Source organism: Amphibalanus amphitrite, unplaced genomic scaffold (genome assembly GCF_019059575.1).
Source record: "Amphibalanus amphitrite isolate SeventyFive unplaced genomic scaffold, NRLGWU_Aamphi_draft 000024F_arrow, whole genome shotgun sequence".
Classification (NCBI taxonomy): Eukaryota; Metazoa; Arthropoda; class Thecostraca; order Balanomorpha; family Balanidae; genus Amphibalanus; species Amphibalanus amphitrite.
In genome coordinates this window covers 1,758,276-1,775,036 of record NW_024881520.1, presented here as the reverse complement: position 1 = coordinate 1,775,036, position 16,761 = coordinate 1,758,276, and the positions used below count along the sequence as shown (strand labels likewise).

The window sequence follows — 16,761 nt, the reverse complement described above, 5'->3', positions numbered from 1 at the left end:
GCTGTGGCCACGACGCAGTTTGTAAGGAATTTAAGACTAGATACGTCTAAGGCTCGTGCCGTCTAATGGTAGGTGAGGCGTCCCAGCTCTTATTCACGACATGATGGTCCCTCGGTTTTTATCAACCTTCCAGGAAAAACGAAAGTACCTTTTTATCGAAATACTGACGAAGTACGAGTATGATGGTCAAAATACGCTCCGTTTGCAAGGGCCTTGTCTTAACCTCATTCACGCAGGAGCGTAATACCCTATAGCTTTCAATTTTAGATTACTAGATAGCGGAAAGATGAGCTTTAACAAAATTATAATATCGCGTTGTAAAATAGCCAATTAAGCGGTGACCATAGTTCGCCTTAAAGGGTCTTGGTCGGTCCTTCCATATAATTGTAATGTATGTACCTTTGTTATGTACCTTTTGTAATTATTGTGTACCTTTTCTTTCGTTTAACGTCACAAGGTACAAGATGGCACGTTTCCTCGACTTGTTCGAGTTATTGTGGAGGCAGCTCAGCATTTCAGCCGCGAAATCCCAAAAACTGGTAAGCCAACCCAAGGTTTGTTTCAAGAAGACTGTGTACATACATCCAGTGCTTGATGTGTTTGGCGAGACAAATGACAACTCAATTTCCAGTTCGGACGTCAAATTCCTTTAAAAATGGCCATGCGGTCAGTCGTCTTGTCGATTGACGATTGGCTATAATGAATTATGATTTTGCCGTAGTTGTATTTTCGTAGCTTTGTGTACTTCATGTTTTGTTAGTCCGTGCTTTTGCATATATATTTCGCAAGACAGTTAAAATATCTAACGAAAAACAGGCTCACTTGCCGTGCGAACATAACTTCTTCACCGCAACAAAAAAGTTCAGTGAACCAGTAATCTTCAAAATGAAATGGATATAGAAATTCTCTCCTCATTTATAAACAGCGAGTCAGCATATCATCCGCATGCGCTTTATTTACGATGCGAGGTTCACGTTAAGTCAAAAATGCCCAGTGCTGTCATAGACCTCAAGCATTGAGTGGTGAGACGATTCGGAATGTACGATCACAATGGGATTATAGGCTACAATAGATTTAACACGTTTCACAGTTTCGTATTTATATGAGATCGAACACAGATAAAGCGCCCAAATTTCGTCACACCCAGACCCAGCCTTTTACAGATTCTTTCGTTGTCAACACTGATATCCATCAATCGCACGAGATCGGCATAACGTAGTCACTCATCAGTCATCATCCATAAGCCAAACATCTCCCAATAGTTTCATTCAAGCAGTGATTTACACTTCACTAGCAGACAGCAAAACGCACTCTGTCACGTCAGCAAGCGGAATCGACCAGGAAATCCGTAACACTTGGTCAAACTGCAACTCTACATTCAGTAAGAAAGATATCTCTAGACACGTCGAAACGATCATCAGATACATCCTCACACACTTGAACTGTATTCGATGCACGTTCCAGTTCAATACCATATAGATTGATGTGAAAACGTGTGAGTCCAGAGAGCTTGTTGGAGTTTATTTACCTCCTGGTGGTCACCAAAACACGCACGAGTATGCCTACGCTGGCAGCATCTCATGGCTCCACCGCACGGGCACGAAACAAGTCCCTCAACAGTCTCCCCGGTATAACCGCCTCGCCTTACGGCAGCCGATGTAGTGACGGCTCTCGCCACCAGGCGTCTCTACTGCGCCCCTCAAGTGACACGCCCCTCAGGTCGGCCCTGAGGCGAGGTGTCACCTCCGCAGAGGAGCCCCGGGCTAGTCTCTGGCCGTGTGGAGATGTTTCACCGGCAGTGCGATGGCCAGACGGGGCATGCACGGTGCCACGGCGAGCCAGGGGCTGGGCGCGACCGTCTACCAGTAGAAGACGATCGTTTGTTGACAGAAGTCGACCGTCAGCCGGAGGGAGACGACCGTCTCCTGGTAAGAGACGCCCGTCTGTCGGTAGAAGACGGCCGTCTGGCTGATAAGAGCGTCCATCCGCCTGTAGTGGAGAGCCCTCCACCAGAAGAGACGGATCCTCCGCCATCATGAGACGACTGTCCACCGGAAGAGGTCGGCCGTCGGCACCCGGTCCTCTGTCCAGCTCCGATGCCCTCCGGTCCGCCCTCGGACTGAGTCTGTCCACCATAGCACCGTGTTCGACTGACAGAGCCTGCCTGTCGTCCCCACCCCTGTACGGTGAGGTCTGTCTCTCACGACCGCCGGTGGCGCCGCCGCCCGTCGTCGGAGCCCATCGCGAGGGGTCGCTCTCGACACCATACCCGACAGCGCCACGGTCGGCCACTGCCGTGCCTCTGATCTCACTCGCTCTGCCCTCGACCCTGCCTTCACCGGGTCCACTGCGTCCTGCGTCCCATCGCACGGCGCTCCCACCCCCGTCACCACCCCCGTCACCAGCCGCCAGTGTTCGTCAGGCGTTATAATCGCCGTCGTCAAAGCAGCGCTCGGCATAGCCGTGCGGCGCGTGCTCGACGCCGTTCCTGCCGGCTCCTTCAGCCGTGTCGGGGAAGTGGGCGTGTGAGTCGGGTGACACCAACTCGTCCGAGTAGGTGCCCCGGGAGCTGGCGAACGCGATCGACTTCTGGTAGCTGAACAGCTGCCGCTCCAGGCTGTAGTTTTCCGCCTGCAGGGCGCTGATTTCTCGCCTGCGGGAAGGAGGGAAGGGTGCTCAGCGTCAGTGGAAAGGTGCGACAATTGTGCATACAAACTTATCCACAAGAACTTTAATCCACACTTAACACGCGCAGTGGAAGGGTTGCGAGTACTACGCCCAGTGGAAGGGGGGGGCGGATGTCGCCCCCCCTAAGATCTCAGCTCCCACTGGAGCTAGAAAGACGAAATTCGGAGGGTAGGTGGGGGCCATGAGGAACTCTGTTGTGTGTGAATTTCATGACCCTAGGTCAATATCTTCAAGGTCAAATGAGGTCAAATGTGGTCAAATCTGCCATATTAGCGACTTTTTTGCGTTTACACGCCGATAACTCAAAAAGTTACCGGCCGATTTTCTTTTTTCTTTCACTATACGAAAGAACAAACATTTTTGAGTATGTATGGTGAATTTCTAGATAATCCAACAATAAATATGACAGTTAGAAGCCTGCTAAGGGTAAGAGTTCGCCGGCTGAAGCGGGATCAGCCGACGCGGGAAACGCGGCAATCACAATTTTGTGTTTACACACTCATAACTCAAATTGTCACCGGCCGATTTTCAAAGTTCTTTGACCATATGATTGCCTGTACATTTTTCAGTCTTCTCACCGAATTTGAAGTGAATCTAATATAATCAGCGGTAAGGAGCGCGATGTAAAGACGGAACCGTCCCGCCCCGGCACAGTCTACAATTCAGGCGGCGCGTAACGGCTAGCGCCGGCCGCCGCGCCGCCGCGCCGCCGCGGCGGCAGGATGTTTGACTTTACATCGCTATTACTAGAAAAGTTGTGAACCGATTTTCTTATTTCTTGCACGAGAAGATCCGCAATTCAATTCTAGACAGGTAGCCGAAATTTCACATTAATATTATGTTTGCGGCGCGAGTTATTGGCGAAAAACAGGAGGGGTGGGCGAAATCCGCCCCCCCCCCCCTTCCACTGCGCGTGTTAAATAACTTCGCCCACATGCCTACCTACTTGTATTACGAATTATTAAAACTCCAGACATTTGTCAAACTAGAATATATCACGACCAGGGCTGCGGAGTCGATGGATTTTCGGCGACTCCGACTCCGACTCCGGCTTTCAAAAACCAGCTCCAACTCCGACTCCGACTCCGGGCAGAATTGTCGACTCCGACCGACTCCATCTCCCGACTCCGACTCCGCAGACCTAGCAGGGCTGCGGAGTCGACAGATTTTCGGTGACTCCGACTCCGACTCCGGCTCGGGTTTCTAAAATCGACTCCGACTCCGATTCCGACTCCGACTCCGACTCCGCAGCCCTGATCACGATTATAAATATATTTATAACTCATCAAAGGCAGCAACTTAGCAAAAACAAGTTTATGAAGAAGAGGGGCTGGTGGAGGAAAAATATTCGCGAAAGCTTACGCAACACATTCTGGATCGACATCACAAGCGCATTTCGAGAAATTCCTTTGGTTAGTGGCTAGTTCTGTATCTACTCTATCGACGCGAGCTGGGCGTGTGAAGGCCTTGAGCCGGCAATTTTATCGCTCACCTCATCTGGAAGTTGTGTACCCTGCTAATGTCGTCGTACTTGTGGTAGGTCGACTGGAAGAGCAGCACCGTCTCCAGCCACTCGAGCTGCACCAGCACCTGGTGACGGTCGTCGACGAACAGACTGCCCGGAGAGTGCAGCTGGAACAAACATAATGAATGACTGGTGAATGGTGACGAACAGACTGCCCGGCGAGTGCAGCTGCAACACAAATAAATGACTGGTGAATGGTGACGAACAGACTGCCCGGCGAGTGCAGCTGGAACACAAATAAATGACTGGTGAATGGTAACGAACAGACTGCCCGGAGAGTGCAGCTGGAACAAACACAAATAAATGACTGGTGAATGGTGACGAACAGACTGCACGGCGAGTGCACCTGCAACACAAATAAATGGCTGGTGAATGGTGTCGATAGACTGCCCGGCAAATGGAGCTGCAACAAACACAAACGATTGGCGAATGAATGGCCATGGATGGACAGGCCTCAATCTGTCGACGAGCAGACTGCCCTGCGAGTGCAGCAGGAAACAAACACATATTGAATGACTGGTGAATGGTAATGGACGGACAGATTACAGTTTGATACACACTGATGGGAGTCGTAAAATATGAACGAAATAATACATGCATTAAAATATGGACTTCTATTGCAACATTTATGGTTTTTCTACCTTCTTTGATTCGACTGAAGAAGGTAAAAGGAACAGAATAGGTACTGTTAATAATTCAACCGATTTAAATTGAGACATATATCTTTGGCTCTTGGGCACCACAGAGTGGTGTGACACCTGTGCATTGTGCAATGTACTGTGTAATGTGTAGTGTATGCTGTGTGCATGTGATTACTGTGTAGTGTGTACACTATTCAGGATGTATTCGTGTCTAATAGTGATAAAATCAGCTCCAATTTCCAGTGAGTCGTTGACATACCGAGACAACTTTCATTCCAATTTCAGTTCAATAGATTCTAAAACAGATTTCATTTTAATCGCATACCTACGCCCACGTCTGCTCAATCTAACTATATCGTGCGATATTTCTAATGCCCATGTTGCCGCAAGTAGCTTGAAGTTGAACACATTTAGACGTACTTATTCGCACTAGTACCTATTTTGAGCTCAGCACCGACGACTACCAGCGACTGAGCGTTTCAGGATAATTATTGAAAGAAATGAGACTGTATCCATAATGTGAACAGGCGCAGTCCAAGAGAGCTGGAAAAGATGCATCCCATAAGCCATTCTGTTCTGACTGCATGGACAAAGAATTACACACCCCACACGAATGAATGAATGAATGAATGAATGAATGAATGAATGAATGAATGAATGAATGAATGAATGAATGAATGAATGAATGAATAAATGAAGAATCTCATTAGCCGTATTCATCGGAGAGAACCGTGCTGTTCAGTGCTCATACTTGGCAGCATGGTCAATAAAACGAATCAAAAATGCATATTAACTGTCATTGAAGACGTCCATGGTGCGGTAATGCCAGGTTTATTTAACATATCGTTCATGCTGCTTTCCTTGTCGTTGCATCATTGGTTCGACTGTGGCCTTTGTCATTGGAGGGTAATGGAGATAAAATGCGTCGAGACGACAAAACGATAACTGACAGAAGCCTGAGAAGCATCTACCGTCCAAGGCAATCCATGAAATCGCTATACAAAGACATGATAAAGAAGTAACTATTCATTTTACTTTTAATTCACGTATACGCAGTCAGTCATGGCATACAGACAATGACGGCAGTAATGGCGGTCACTGGTCATGGTTCCGTAAAAATATCGCAAGAATCATCCTAGAGGGGCAATCTCACAAACAAAGGAACAAGACAGGGAAAGCGCATTTCCGGCATCGATATCGGGGAGATCTGGATATTGGGAGAGCAGGTCTGTACTTGCAGAACATTTTCTGCCATATGTGGATGATAATGGTCTCATGACATGCCAGGAGCCTAATGAGACTATGACAATCGAAAAAAAATACATAAAACTAATGCGGTGGTGATAATAGCATGCCCTGAACCTGGAATTTTGAGTTCAGTCAGGAAAATAATGATGGAGAAGTAGAGTTTGGATAGTAAAAGACATGTTGCAAGTGTAATTAATCACATTTAGGCTTAGTTATCAGCCAAATGGCTACCAAAAATAGAGAACTCCGGGAGCAACGTTTCCTCTGAACTTGGTAAGGTAGTCATCTGCAGCATGTTTTTTCGTCGTGAGGAAGTGCATTCGCATTCATCTCACTCTATGTCGTGATGAACTTCAGTTCGAGCCCAGAATGAAACTAAATCACGTCTTTAGTCACTTTTTCCATCAACAAGTCCTCGTTGTCAAAGGCGTGTCGTCCCGGCAATCAAACCACATTGTATGACGAACGATAATAACGGTCCCACCGCTGCGTGCAAAAGTCCGTCTGGTTAGAGCGTCTCTCCACCCCGTCCCGAGCTGTTTTCTTTCCGAACCAAGCGTTACGTGATCAATAGGAGCGCCGAGGACCCGCGGGGACCGGCTGACAGGGCCATCGGTCATTCCCTGCAGGTCGCCTGCTGTCCACGCAGACTGCTCCCGAATGGAGACACACTCTGCAGTGTGTCAACAGATGTGTAGGACGAAAAACTAACGAAACGGGTCGGCGGTGGCAGGCGATGGGACATTGTTTTTTTTTCTTAAACCTGGGTGAAAAGTTGGTTGCCAATGTGGATCGTAGCTAAAAGAAGTTCTCCTTACTGTGCGTCATTGTCACTTCATGCTGATAATATTATCTCCTGTGCTTATCATGACAGTGAAATTGTAAGCGATCGGTGGTCAAAACCATGGCTTGACCCAGAGGTATATGTATACTCAATCAAAATTGATCTGTAGCAAAATCATTTCATCTGCCCAGCCGTAGGTAGTTGTTACGCTGCACTTGCAATTACATAAAACAGGCACATGCTTTCTACGAGCCAGGGTTCGGCAGTCGACAGTGCCTTGACTATGGGGCGTTTTGCCACACGTGTGTGTCTGGCCTTCGTAAAACGTCAAATGGGTGGCTTGCCATCAGCGAGGTAATCTGGTTGCTTGGACTGCAAACGCATTACGATATTTCCCTGCGCGAAACGTGCCTTAAATTTTGCGTCAATGTTTTACCAGCTAGTGCAGGGTGTCTGTTCAAAGAATTTTCAACTATTCAGGACGCATCAGGTGGACAAATTGGCTGAAAGTTTGACGCACGGCTGGAACGCAACGACGTCCAGAGGCCTGAAGACCGCTTCCGTGGAACCCTGGGCCGATCTAACGTTGGTGCAATCTGTCCTTTGGGCTTGGTCCTCTAGACCCCTTGGGTCCACTCCTGACCACGCGGTTCGCGGTATGGCTGGTCGGCTAAAGCTGGTCTCTAGGAAAGCCTGTCACCAATCGGTGTGACTAGTCGGCTAAGGCTGGTCTCTTGGAAAGCCTGTTGCCAATCGGAGCCAGAGACCCGCGGAAGATCCCGTCCCAGAGAGAGCGAGCTAAGTGGCTGAATCAGATCACGAGACCGCTCTGTGCTACCCTTCCCCACCACGTGACTCTCCCATCAGATCACGTGACCACTCCATCAGACGGCACGTCTACCGCTGAGCAGGCCACGTGACGCACACCAATCTGGGCGACATCGCGCCGTCTGCTGGGGCCCGGCGCGTGGCGGCGTCAGCATCTGATAACACGTCCGGCGCGGGCCCTGCCGAAATCAATAGCCACGGGCGCCGCGCCGGCCGGCCGCCTCTCGCCGACTCCGAAAACGGTGCCGACGGCGGCGCAAGAGGTAACGGCTGATCTTCGGGTTTAGATGAGGAGACATTGAGTGGAGGGTGACCGGGTGGTGCCAAATTAGGCTTCATTAGCTCTTCGTGTCGCTATTTATGTTTGCGAGTGTCTTCTCTTGAGTGTGTTATGTTGTGTGTGTTCTCGACACTTGACACTTCTCAGTACGGTTTTAAGCCTTGGTATGTGCCGGTTTTATCCCCAAACTACTGTTCCAGGCAGGGTTGTGCTCGACTCAAAAAAATTTGCCGACTCGACTCATCATTCAACTTCAGAAAGCCCTGACTCAACCCTGACTCAAACAAGGAGCTGATTTTTTCCCTTGACTCGACTAATGACTCAAGTGGCTCGATAAAAATATGAGTCGACTCAAACTTGACTCAAATTTTTTTCTGAGTCAAGTTACTTGACTCAAAATTGACTCAGATAAAAAAGTTGTTGAGCGGGGGGGGGGGTGAAAAAAAAATCCGGCAGCAGAGCCATGGCTAAGTTGTTAAGCGAGGGGGGATTAAAAGCTTATATATATAGTTTCTGGAAAGTTGAGTCAGCTGACTCATGTTCCTAAATGTTTGACTCAACCCAATGTCAAAAGTTATTTTACTGACTCAACTCTGACTCAACTCAACGCCTTAATATTTTTGTCCGAATCAACTCTGACTCAACTCAACAGCTCAACATTGTATCCGACTCGACTCAAATCTGACTCATTTGAGTCAGAGTTGAGTCAAATTTCTGACTCGACTCATGAGTCAAGCACAACCCTGGTTCCAGGACACTGTAGACCATCGGCAAGATAACACGTAACTGAATACGAGCGTGCTACATGTCGCAAGAGCTTCAAGGTGCATTGTGCAAGCACAATGTAGGACGACATTTGCAGAGGAATGGCAGTTTATACTCTGTTTTAGATTTCTAGTCCGTGCCTTATCTATGGCGCGTGACTAGATCCATACGTAACGATAAATGATATGCAATTTATGCAACATATTGGTCCCCAATTAAAATGAAAGCGATAGCCCGTCGTTGATGAGCTAGTGTTTACAATTATTAACGATCCAATTAACGTCTGCCGACTCTGAATGCTGCCACCATAGATCAGCAAAGAATAATGGCCCCGAGAGGCATGTTTGTCGATCCGAGTCCGCTATGGGCTGTGGCTCATTCAAACTTGAAAAGTCAGCAGTTAAGGAGAGAGAGAGAGAGAGAGAGAGAGAGAGAGAGAGAGAGAGAGAGAGAGAGAGAGAGAGAGAGAGAGAGAGAGAGAGGGAGAGAGAGAGAGCAGCAATGCTGTTCAAAGAAAGTACGGGTGCTTACCTAACATTTTATAAGAAAAATATTGGTACGTATAAGATACCAACTAAGCGTTTGGTTTGTTTTCCTTTTCTCTGACAGAATGTTCGATCGTACAAATACGTTACCTGTTTCCGTACAGCCAGAGCTCGGTGGTCCCAGTCCCGAATTTTCAGAGCAAAACCGTAAGTCTCATTTGATAACCAAAATATTGAGGAAAAGCATTTGTATGTGCGTTCGTTCATTGATCGACGATCGCAGTTTGCCTACTGTCTGGAACCGTTCTTGCACAAAGTGCATGACACAATACATTTCACACGACACACCAGCGCGCGCGAGCATTGCGTTCCTACACACATACATTAACGCAAAAAAAAACATGCAAAGAAGCCGCAATAAGGCGACAATAGGTCGCCATTACCGACCATTGAGCCTGACGCCTGAGAACCGTGGGATCGGACATTGTGTCTACACAATACAAACGGGAGCCATGGCACACGCCGGCCACGGCAGCCCATTCATACAGCGCGGTGGCCGGTGGCGCCGCTCCCACAACCTGACGTCATAGAACGGTGGGCCCCACGGCACGCCGAGACTTACCGCAGCGTGTAGAACTACGGAGCTTACCACGCACAAGGAGTTACACTGGACCTGACCTGACTTACCAGTTACCACTGAGGTAGACCGGTTAAGGAGACTTAATTCAAGCACCTATTGATGGAATTACGCCGCACACATGCTATATCGGGTCACAAAACTCATACGACGCAAACATGCATGCACGCACTTGGTAGAGACTGGTGGTGCACGTGGGCGACGATACAGCAAATAAGGTCCTGGTCACCAAATACACCTATCCGGAGCGGACAACAGTTCACTCCAGCAAAGCCCCACGTAGCTTCAAGAAAATTTAGCTTTGGCTGCTGAGGGAATCTGAATCGTGCAGTTCTTTGGCTCAATGTCAATGTTGCCAGCAACTTATTATTCTAATGACGACAAGGATGTCGTAGTTTAGGGTTCAGAAGCATCATTACCAGCATCTAGTTCAACAAATTTTCGCATAACTCCAATCCACGCTTAATGCATCGTGCGCAGCTCATTTAAAATTGACTTTAAGTTTGTAATGGAAATTCAACTGCAGTCTTAAAAAGTACAAGCACCGACCAGCGTGTTCATTATAGCACCACCGAACCCCGCAGAGCTGCCAAAACATTTTATGCAAAATGGGAATCCACCTCGGGGCATTGTTTTCAGTCGGTGTTCTCAGATGGGGCTGCTGCGCTTCGTCCTCCAGCAGGTCAGTCGGCACTTTTGCTCGGAGTACTGGACTTCTGACTGCATTTGAAAGGTCAGCTCACACTAACGGTGAAATTGCAGGGAATTTCTGTTCAGGAATTTTAACCAGCTGGGGGGGGGGGGGCAGAATCTGCCCCCCCCCCCTCCCGTTTTTCGCCAATAACTTCTAAACGCGTTACGCCAGCAACGTCAAACTTTCAGTACCTTATCATACATCAATTTGACACGTTCCCTGAAAATTTGAGCGAAATCCGTCGGAAAATTTTTGAGATATTGATGTTTTAGTGACGTCATGTTCGCCATTTTCGCCTCAAAAACTGCAAAATTTCAAACGCCGCTAAAATCTTCATTTTTAAAGGAATCAAGACGTAACAAAAAGGTTATACGTGATTCTACTTTGTCTATCAAATGGCTATCTCGGTTTTTTGAAAATTTTGGATTTTGGCCCAAATTTTTTCAAAAAACTGACTTTTTTGGGAAAATAATTATAAAATCCAAAATTTTGAGTGTATCGAAGAAACCGGAATATATGTCAGAGAAGTGGTCTATGTGCACCTACATACCAATTTTTAGAAGAATCGGTTCAAAAATGTGGGAGTTATTCAAAATTTTATGACGTCACGACATACAAAAATTTTGAAAAATGATTTTTTTGGAAGTTCTAGACCTCGTACGGAAACAAAAATAGCACCATTCGATTTGCCATGAAAAACTGCATCAGATAGACACCTTTTTAGGCCTTAACAACCAACTTCAAAATTTGACCTCACTTGACCTGACCTTGACCTGACCTCGACTTGAAATTCATCCAGAGGTGGTCCATATCACTTATTGAGTGTGCCTATTGAATTCTATGAGTAAAATGACCCATAAAACATGTGTCGCACATGTCCTTTTCTATATTTTGTTTTTGGGGACCTGACCTGACCTGACCTGACCTTGACCTTGACCTTTGAATGACTTTGTATGCAACGAATATTGTCTTGGTAGTCTAAGGACACGTTTTGGGCAATCAGGCTCAGTCCATTCTTCGGCAACTACGGTGCAAGGCCGATACTGTAGAAACTTGCATTTTGTACCCTTGACCTGACCTTGACCTGACCTCTGACCTACTTAAGCAAAAAAATTTGGGCTCTTAAGATCCGTCTTGTTGAGAGCTTTCGATTGCCGTTTTCCCCGTCTTTCTACGACCATCGGTTCGGAAGTTAGACAGGGGGGGCAGAATCTGCCCCCCCCCCCCCCCCCAGCAGGGCGCGTATGGCTGAATAGCCCAGCGGGGCGCGGGTTAAGTGCTAACCAAATACGACAAACTATTTTTGCATTGATGCCTTGGGAGTACTGAAGTAGGAACCAACTTCCGCTCAACACGATTCATTTCACGATTTAAATAAGCAATGCATCAATGTGAAGTTACATATTTTTACCATCGTGAATGCATTTTTTGTGTTTCTTTTTTATACAGCGTAATGACCAAAAGGATTATTTGATAACTTTCGTCGAATGCTCTGGCGACTTACTAACTAGATGACAGATTTGTGCTTCACAATAAAGCTCCTCATTTTGTTCGACCCTTCTGCATTAAGTCCTGGCGACCACGAGCCCAGCTCTGGTCCCACCTTTTCACTGGTGCTCTCACATTAGCACTCTACGCAGCCTCGACGGGCGCGAATCCCCCTGATCCTAATATAGGAGGTTGGGAGCCTTTCTGCACTGAAAACAGGGCTCGCCACTCCACCGCGGTCACTGGAAAACCAGAGGACGAAAAGAACCGAAATGGATGAGAGGAGGAAGTGAACTAAAACGGAGCGTCGTCGAAAAGGCCAAAGGAGAGTCAGTTGGTCTTTACGGTATTCTAATGGATATCAGTATCAGTCAGTAATCTTTACGGTATTCTCTTTGATACTTTCAAATCATTTTTTGGGGTTGATTGTGATGACTGCGTTTGTGTGCATGTAACTTTGATCAGTATGTGTCTATTTGGCAACGTCTTACCGACTGAATATAGGTAGTTTGATTTTAAAAAAAAAATAGCTTCAGCTCAGCATGCCTGCCAAGGCTTTGAGATAGTATGTGCATTGTGCATTGCATAATCCTGATTGTTTTCAAAATAATCCAAGTAATATAAAACAAAGATTCATCACTTGTTTTTTTTCAGTTACGCTTCTTGACTTCTCGAGAGCCTCGATAGGTCGCGGTATCCAATGAATTCGCCAATTCCTGATAGCCCTTACCCTCAACTATAAGCCAAGTGGGCTCTCTTCAAGACTTTGAAGCGGGCTTCAGTGACATCACGCGAGACCAGATGACCGAACTCCTGCCCGAAATTTCGGAACTTTTCGTAATTGAGCCGACAGAAAAACAGAGGTCGGTATTTGATGATCCCAAAACTATAGCGCAAGTTTCGCGCTGGTATACGGAGAAGACGGCAATGAAGATCGGCGGAAAGACTGTTGCGAGCAGTATGCCTTTGATCTGGTATGCCTCATTGAGACATTGGACCGCCCCTGGCGTATCATCGACAGCTTGTTTCGGTCTCAAGCAATAAACGGCCTATCGATCACGTGCAAATATCAGGAATATTCCAAACACTAAACTCGGTAGCATTCAGCTGCACTATAACTCTAAAGTAAGTGTATGCTGTTTGTGTAAGTGTATACGGTAGAGTCGTGTCGTCCATCTTTGTTTCATGACTGCAGTGTAGTGGCGTTCTTACGTACGTATATACACTTTACATTGGTTCAATGGCCAGTCTACTCTAATCAATGATCAAATGACACTCACCTCTTTTACCGGTACGTCAGTTTCGACCATGATGCCCTCGTCGTGGTTTTCGTGGACGTAGTAGTTACAGAAGGGTCCCCGCGCCACGAGGCTGGGGCTCATGTAGCCGCCTTTGGGATGCCGCCGAATGATGAACAGATTCCATTCAGAGTGCCTGGAAATGGAACATAGTGAAATGTGTTGTTTGCTTACAAAATAACACCAATAAGTGCTGTGTTATTACGTATAAGTTAGTTCGGTTCAGCAAAGCATTTCGCTGAAAGGCAGGAAAATTTTACTTCAACATGCGATAAGAAACAATACGCATACATTTGCACAGCTTAATGGCACATTATGCCTAAAAACGTTGCTTTTCACTTGAACGCGATACAAACTACCACGAGTGATACCTATTTTGGGTACCAAAATGTATGGCACAACACCATAAATACGTTTGACGACAACCGGATGCAGTTTCTGTGTAGGCTATCATTGGCCTTAATTTCGGCTTGTTTATTCATGGTATTCGTAGCTTATGTGACCGTTTCCGACAACACACGAGACAAACTTTTGCATTGTTCACAATGGCCTAAAATAACAACGCATCATTCTGCCCGAACCATGAAACGTTAATGTCTCATGAGCAAACTTGATCAAGCTAAACATAACTGTGCATCATTATTACTGTCGAGCACACACTAGCCTCATCATGTTCAAACAACTCTAACCAATTCCCCACTTGATAATGTCCCCTGGCGCCTTACAGACTGCCATTTAGGGCCGATGACATCGCTCTGCTATCGACGTTTACGGGCAAAACACGGCACAATCACCGGTCTGGCGTCGGTTGCGACAGACGCCGCCAACGTCGGGCGTCGACCTGATGCACGCGAGGTCGCCATCGGCTCTAAGGTCGGCCTGCAACGCGACCTGAGGCCTCTTGCACCAAAATACCTAGCTAAGAAGAAACCGCAAACTACTATATTTTCGTAGTTAGCTAGCCTATGGCTATAAATTCTCTTGCACCAGCTCATAACGTAAACCTACGGGTGCTTGGCAAAAGTTAAAGATAAGTTGTCGAGGTAGCGTTTGAGGTCGGTGTCTAGAGCAACAGAATCTAAGTAAGCTGCAATTTATCTAGGTAGGTATTATTGCGCAAGGGACTTTCTGGCCATCAAGGGTGTGAACCCAGAGGTGTTTGGCAAGTAGACGAACACGGGGCTGGCTGTAGAGTTCAGAGTGAAGACTGAAGGATGCGGGATGGTTGGAGGGGGTGGGAAGCGGAAATGTTTGGGGGATGTCGGGACACCCGATTGTTGGAGAGTGACGGGGCATGGTGCATTTGGAAACTGACTGGATCGGGATGCTGCATCCAGATAAGCGGGATATGTAAAAAGAAGCCGGTCCATGCTCTGCAGAACCTCAGATCCGATTCAGCCGGCCTCTCCGGGCTGTCAGAATCTGCACGCGACACACAGCGACTGGCCTGTGCCGCTCCATTGAACCGGACCGGGAGTTTCATATGCAGCCTCCGCCTACCAGAAACGGGTAAATTTAGATCTCTGCGCCAGCTATGATATCCGAGACCCGACAGCACATTCCACAGTTAACGAGGTTTATATATGTCGGTCGGAAACTGTTCGAATCCTTATGTTTTCAAGAAATCCGCAACTGTTTTAGGTACGCACTGAAGAAGTCTCATTGCGCTGTTATTAGGATAAAATTGAGGCGATATTGCATTCTGGGGCTAATTAAATTTGCTGCAAGGAGCAATCATGAAACATCATGGAAGCTCCTGCCTCCTAATAATATTTTGTTTCGCTGAATATTTCTTCGTTCAAGTATTCGAGATTCAATCAAAGTCGAACTTATTGAGCTATGGATAATGAGAGGGTGATGGTTTCCTCACTTCGAATTTCTGCTGGTAGCGCCTACCACCTGTTGCACTTCTACAGCCCTATGGGCTAATTCCACACCACAATTTGCTTAGCTTTCCTTCATTATCATAACGAAGCCCGGGACACATTTTCAAGGATGCATTAATAACTACGCGAGCGGCTCTTTGAGGCCACTCAACCAAGAAACCATAAAATCGTTCTGAATGCATTTCAAATTGGAGCATCATTAGAACTGGGAGGGCGATGGTTCAAGCTGATAAGTCCGCATCGTCTAGTCGTAAATGGACAAAGAAATCGCTGGCCGAAATTAAACAGCACGTATCTTTGTTAAAAAGAACACATCCTAACGCAATTCTAATGTATCGTGCTTCTGAACTTTTGAAAAAGTAAAAAGTATGCTTGATATTGTATGATAAGCTCAATTGCTGTTTTCATTCGATATTTCAATATTTCTTTTCAACACAAACAACTGGTCCCAAAATTTCCTAACGTTTTGTTTGCGCAGTAACGGTATCCGAATTAATTGGTGAACACTGAAGTTAAGCCTCATGTTACATTTTTGCAAATATGACCAAAACAAAGTAAGCTTGCGTCATTCATTTCTTATTAACCCTCGCCCGCACATGGGGGGGTGGTTGCCACCCCCCCCAGGCAGTCTTTCTGCTCTGCACTCAACATTTTTAGAGCTAGAAGGCTGATTTTTCGTATAGCTGCTCGTCTATCCTTTCTTGATGTCCACTGAAAATTTCAAGTTTCTGTGATTTTTTGTTTCGGAGATATGACCTTGTTTTTCAGGTCATGTCATGACCCAAATGGCCAATTCTCAACATCTTGCGTTTGCCATGGGCCTTGTGAGCTTTTGACACCCTGATTTCGGCCTTTTTTGCCAGTCTTACCTCCCACCTATCATGGAACATGTTGTTCGACGATGTACAGGGGTCAAGGTCAGGGTCAAGGTCAACCTAGGTCATCTAAGATAATTGCGTTTTAGGCAAGCTGAATTTACTTTTTGTGAAGTTTTTTGACTGCATTTTTGGTAAAGGCTTCTCAGATCATGATTTCATGTGATATGGACCCAAAAACAATCGGTGCACACATCAGCATACACACAGACACACACAGACATACAAACACATATAATTGACCTTGACCTAACATGACCTGAAATGACCTCAGCAGCAAAATTCTGGTCGGATAGTGTGACAAAGAGGTTCTAGCTGGCTTGGCACCAGAAAACAGCATCGTCATCGGTATTTGATAAGCAGCGCACTTGATATCCAACGGTGACCCAAAACAGCAACATTTTTTAGTTTGACCTGACCTGGAAGGTCAATGACTGACCTGAGAAGGTAAAACTGGGTATCATTGGATTCGTCTCTTCCCAAAGAATCTTTTTGGTCTTTACTGCTAAGCTCTATCTCCAACAGGAACGAAATGGCGCGGGGGGGGTGGCAACCACCCCCCCCCCCCCCCATGTGCGTTCTAGGATGGGAAAATGGCATGTGCGGGCGAGGGTTAAATGAAAGTAATAACTTAAAAAG

At 46.6% G+C, this 16,761-nt stretch overlaps 1 protein-coding gene across 2 annotated transcripts in view; it reads right to left on the bottom strand.

Moving 5' to 3' along the window:
* Positions 1 to 929: 929 nt before the first annotated feature.
* The window catches only part of LOC122393483, a 64,020-nt gene continuing 48,188 nt past the window's right edge, over positions 930 to 16,761 (bottom strand). For both annotated transcript variants that reach the window (XM_043389511.1, XM_043389522.1), the window contains exons 3-5: positions 13,344 to 13,497; positions 4,181 to 4,320; positions 930 to 2,653 (exon numbers count right to left, since the gene is read on the bottom strand). In XM_043389511.1, the coding sequence (XP_043245446.1) occupies positions 2,419 to 2,653; positions 4,181 to 4,320; positions 13,344 to 13,497 (529 nt within the window). In that variant the 3' untranslated portion in view covers positions 930 to 2,418. The remainder of the gene's footprint in view (positions 2,654 to 4,180; positions 4,321 to 13,343; positions 13,498 to 16,761) is intronic.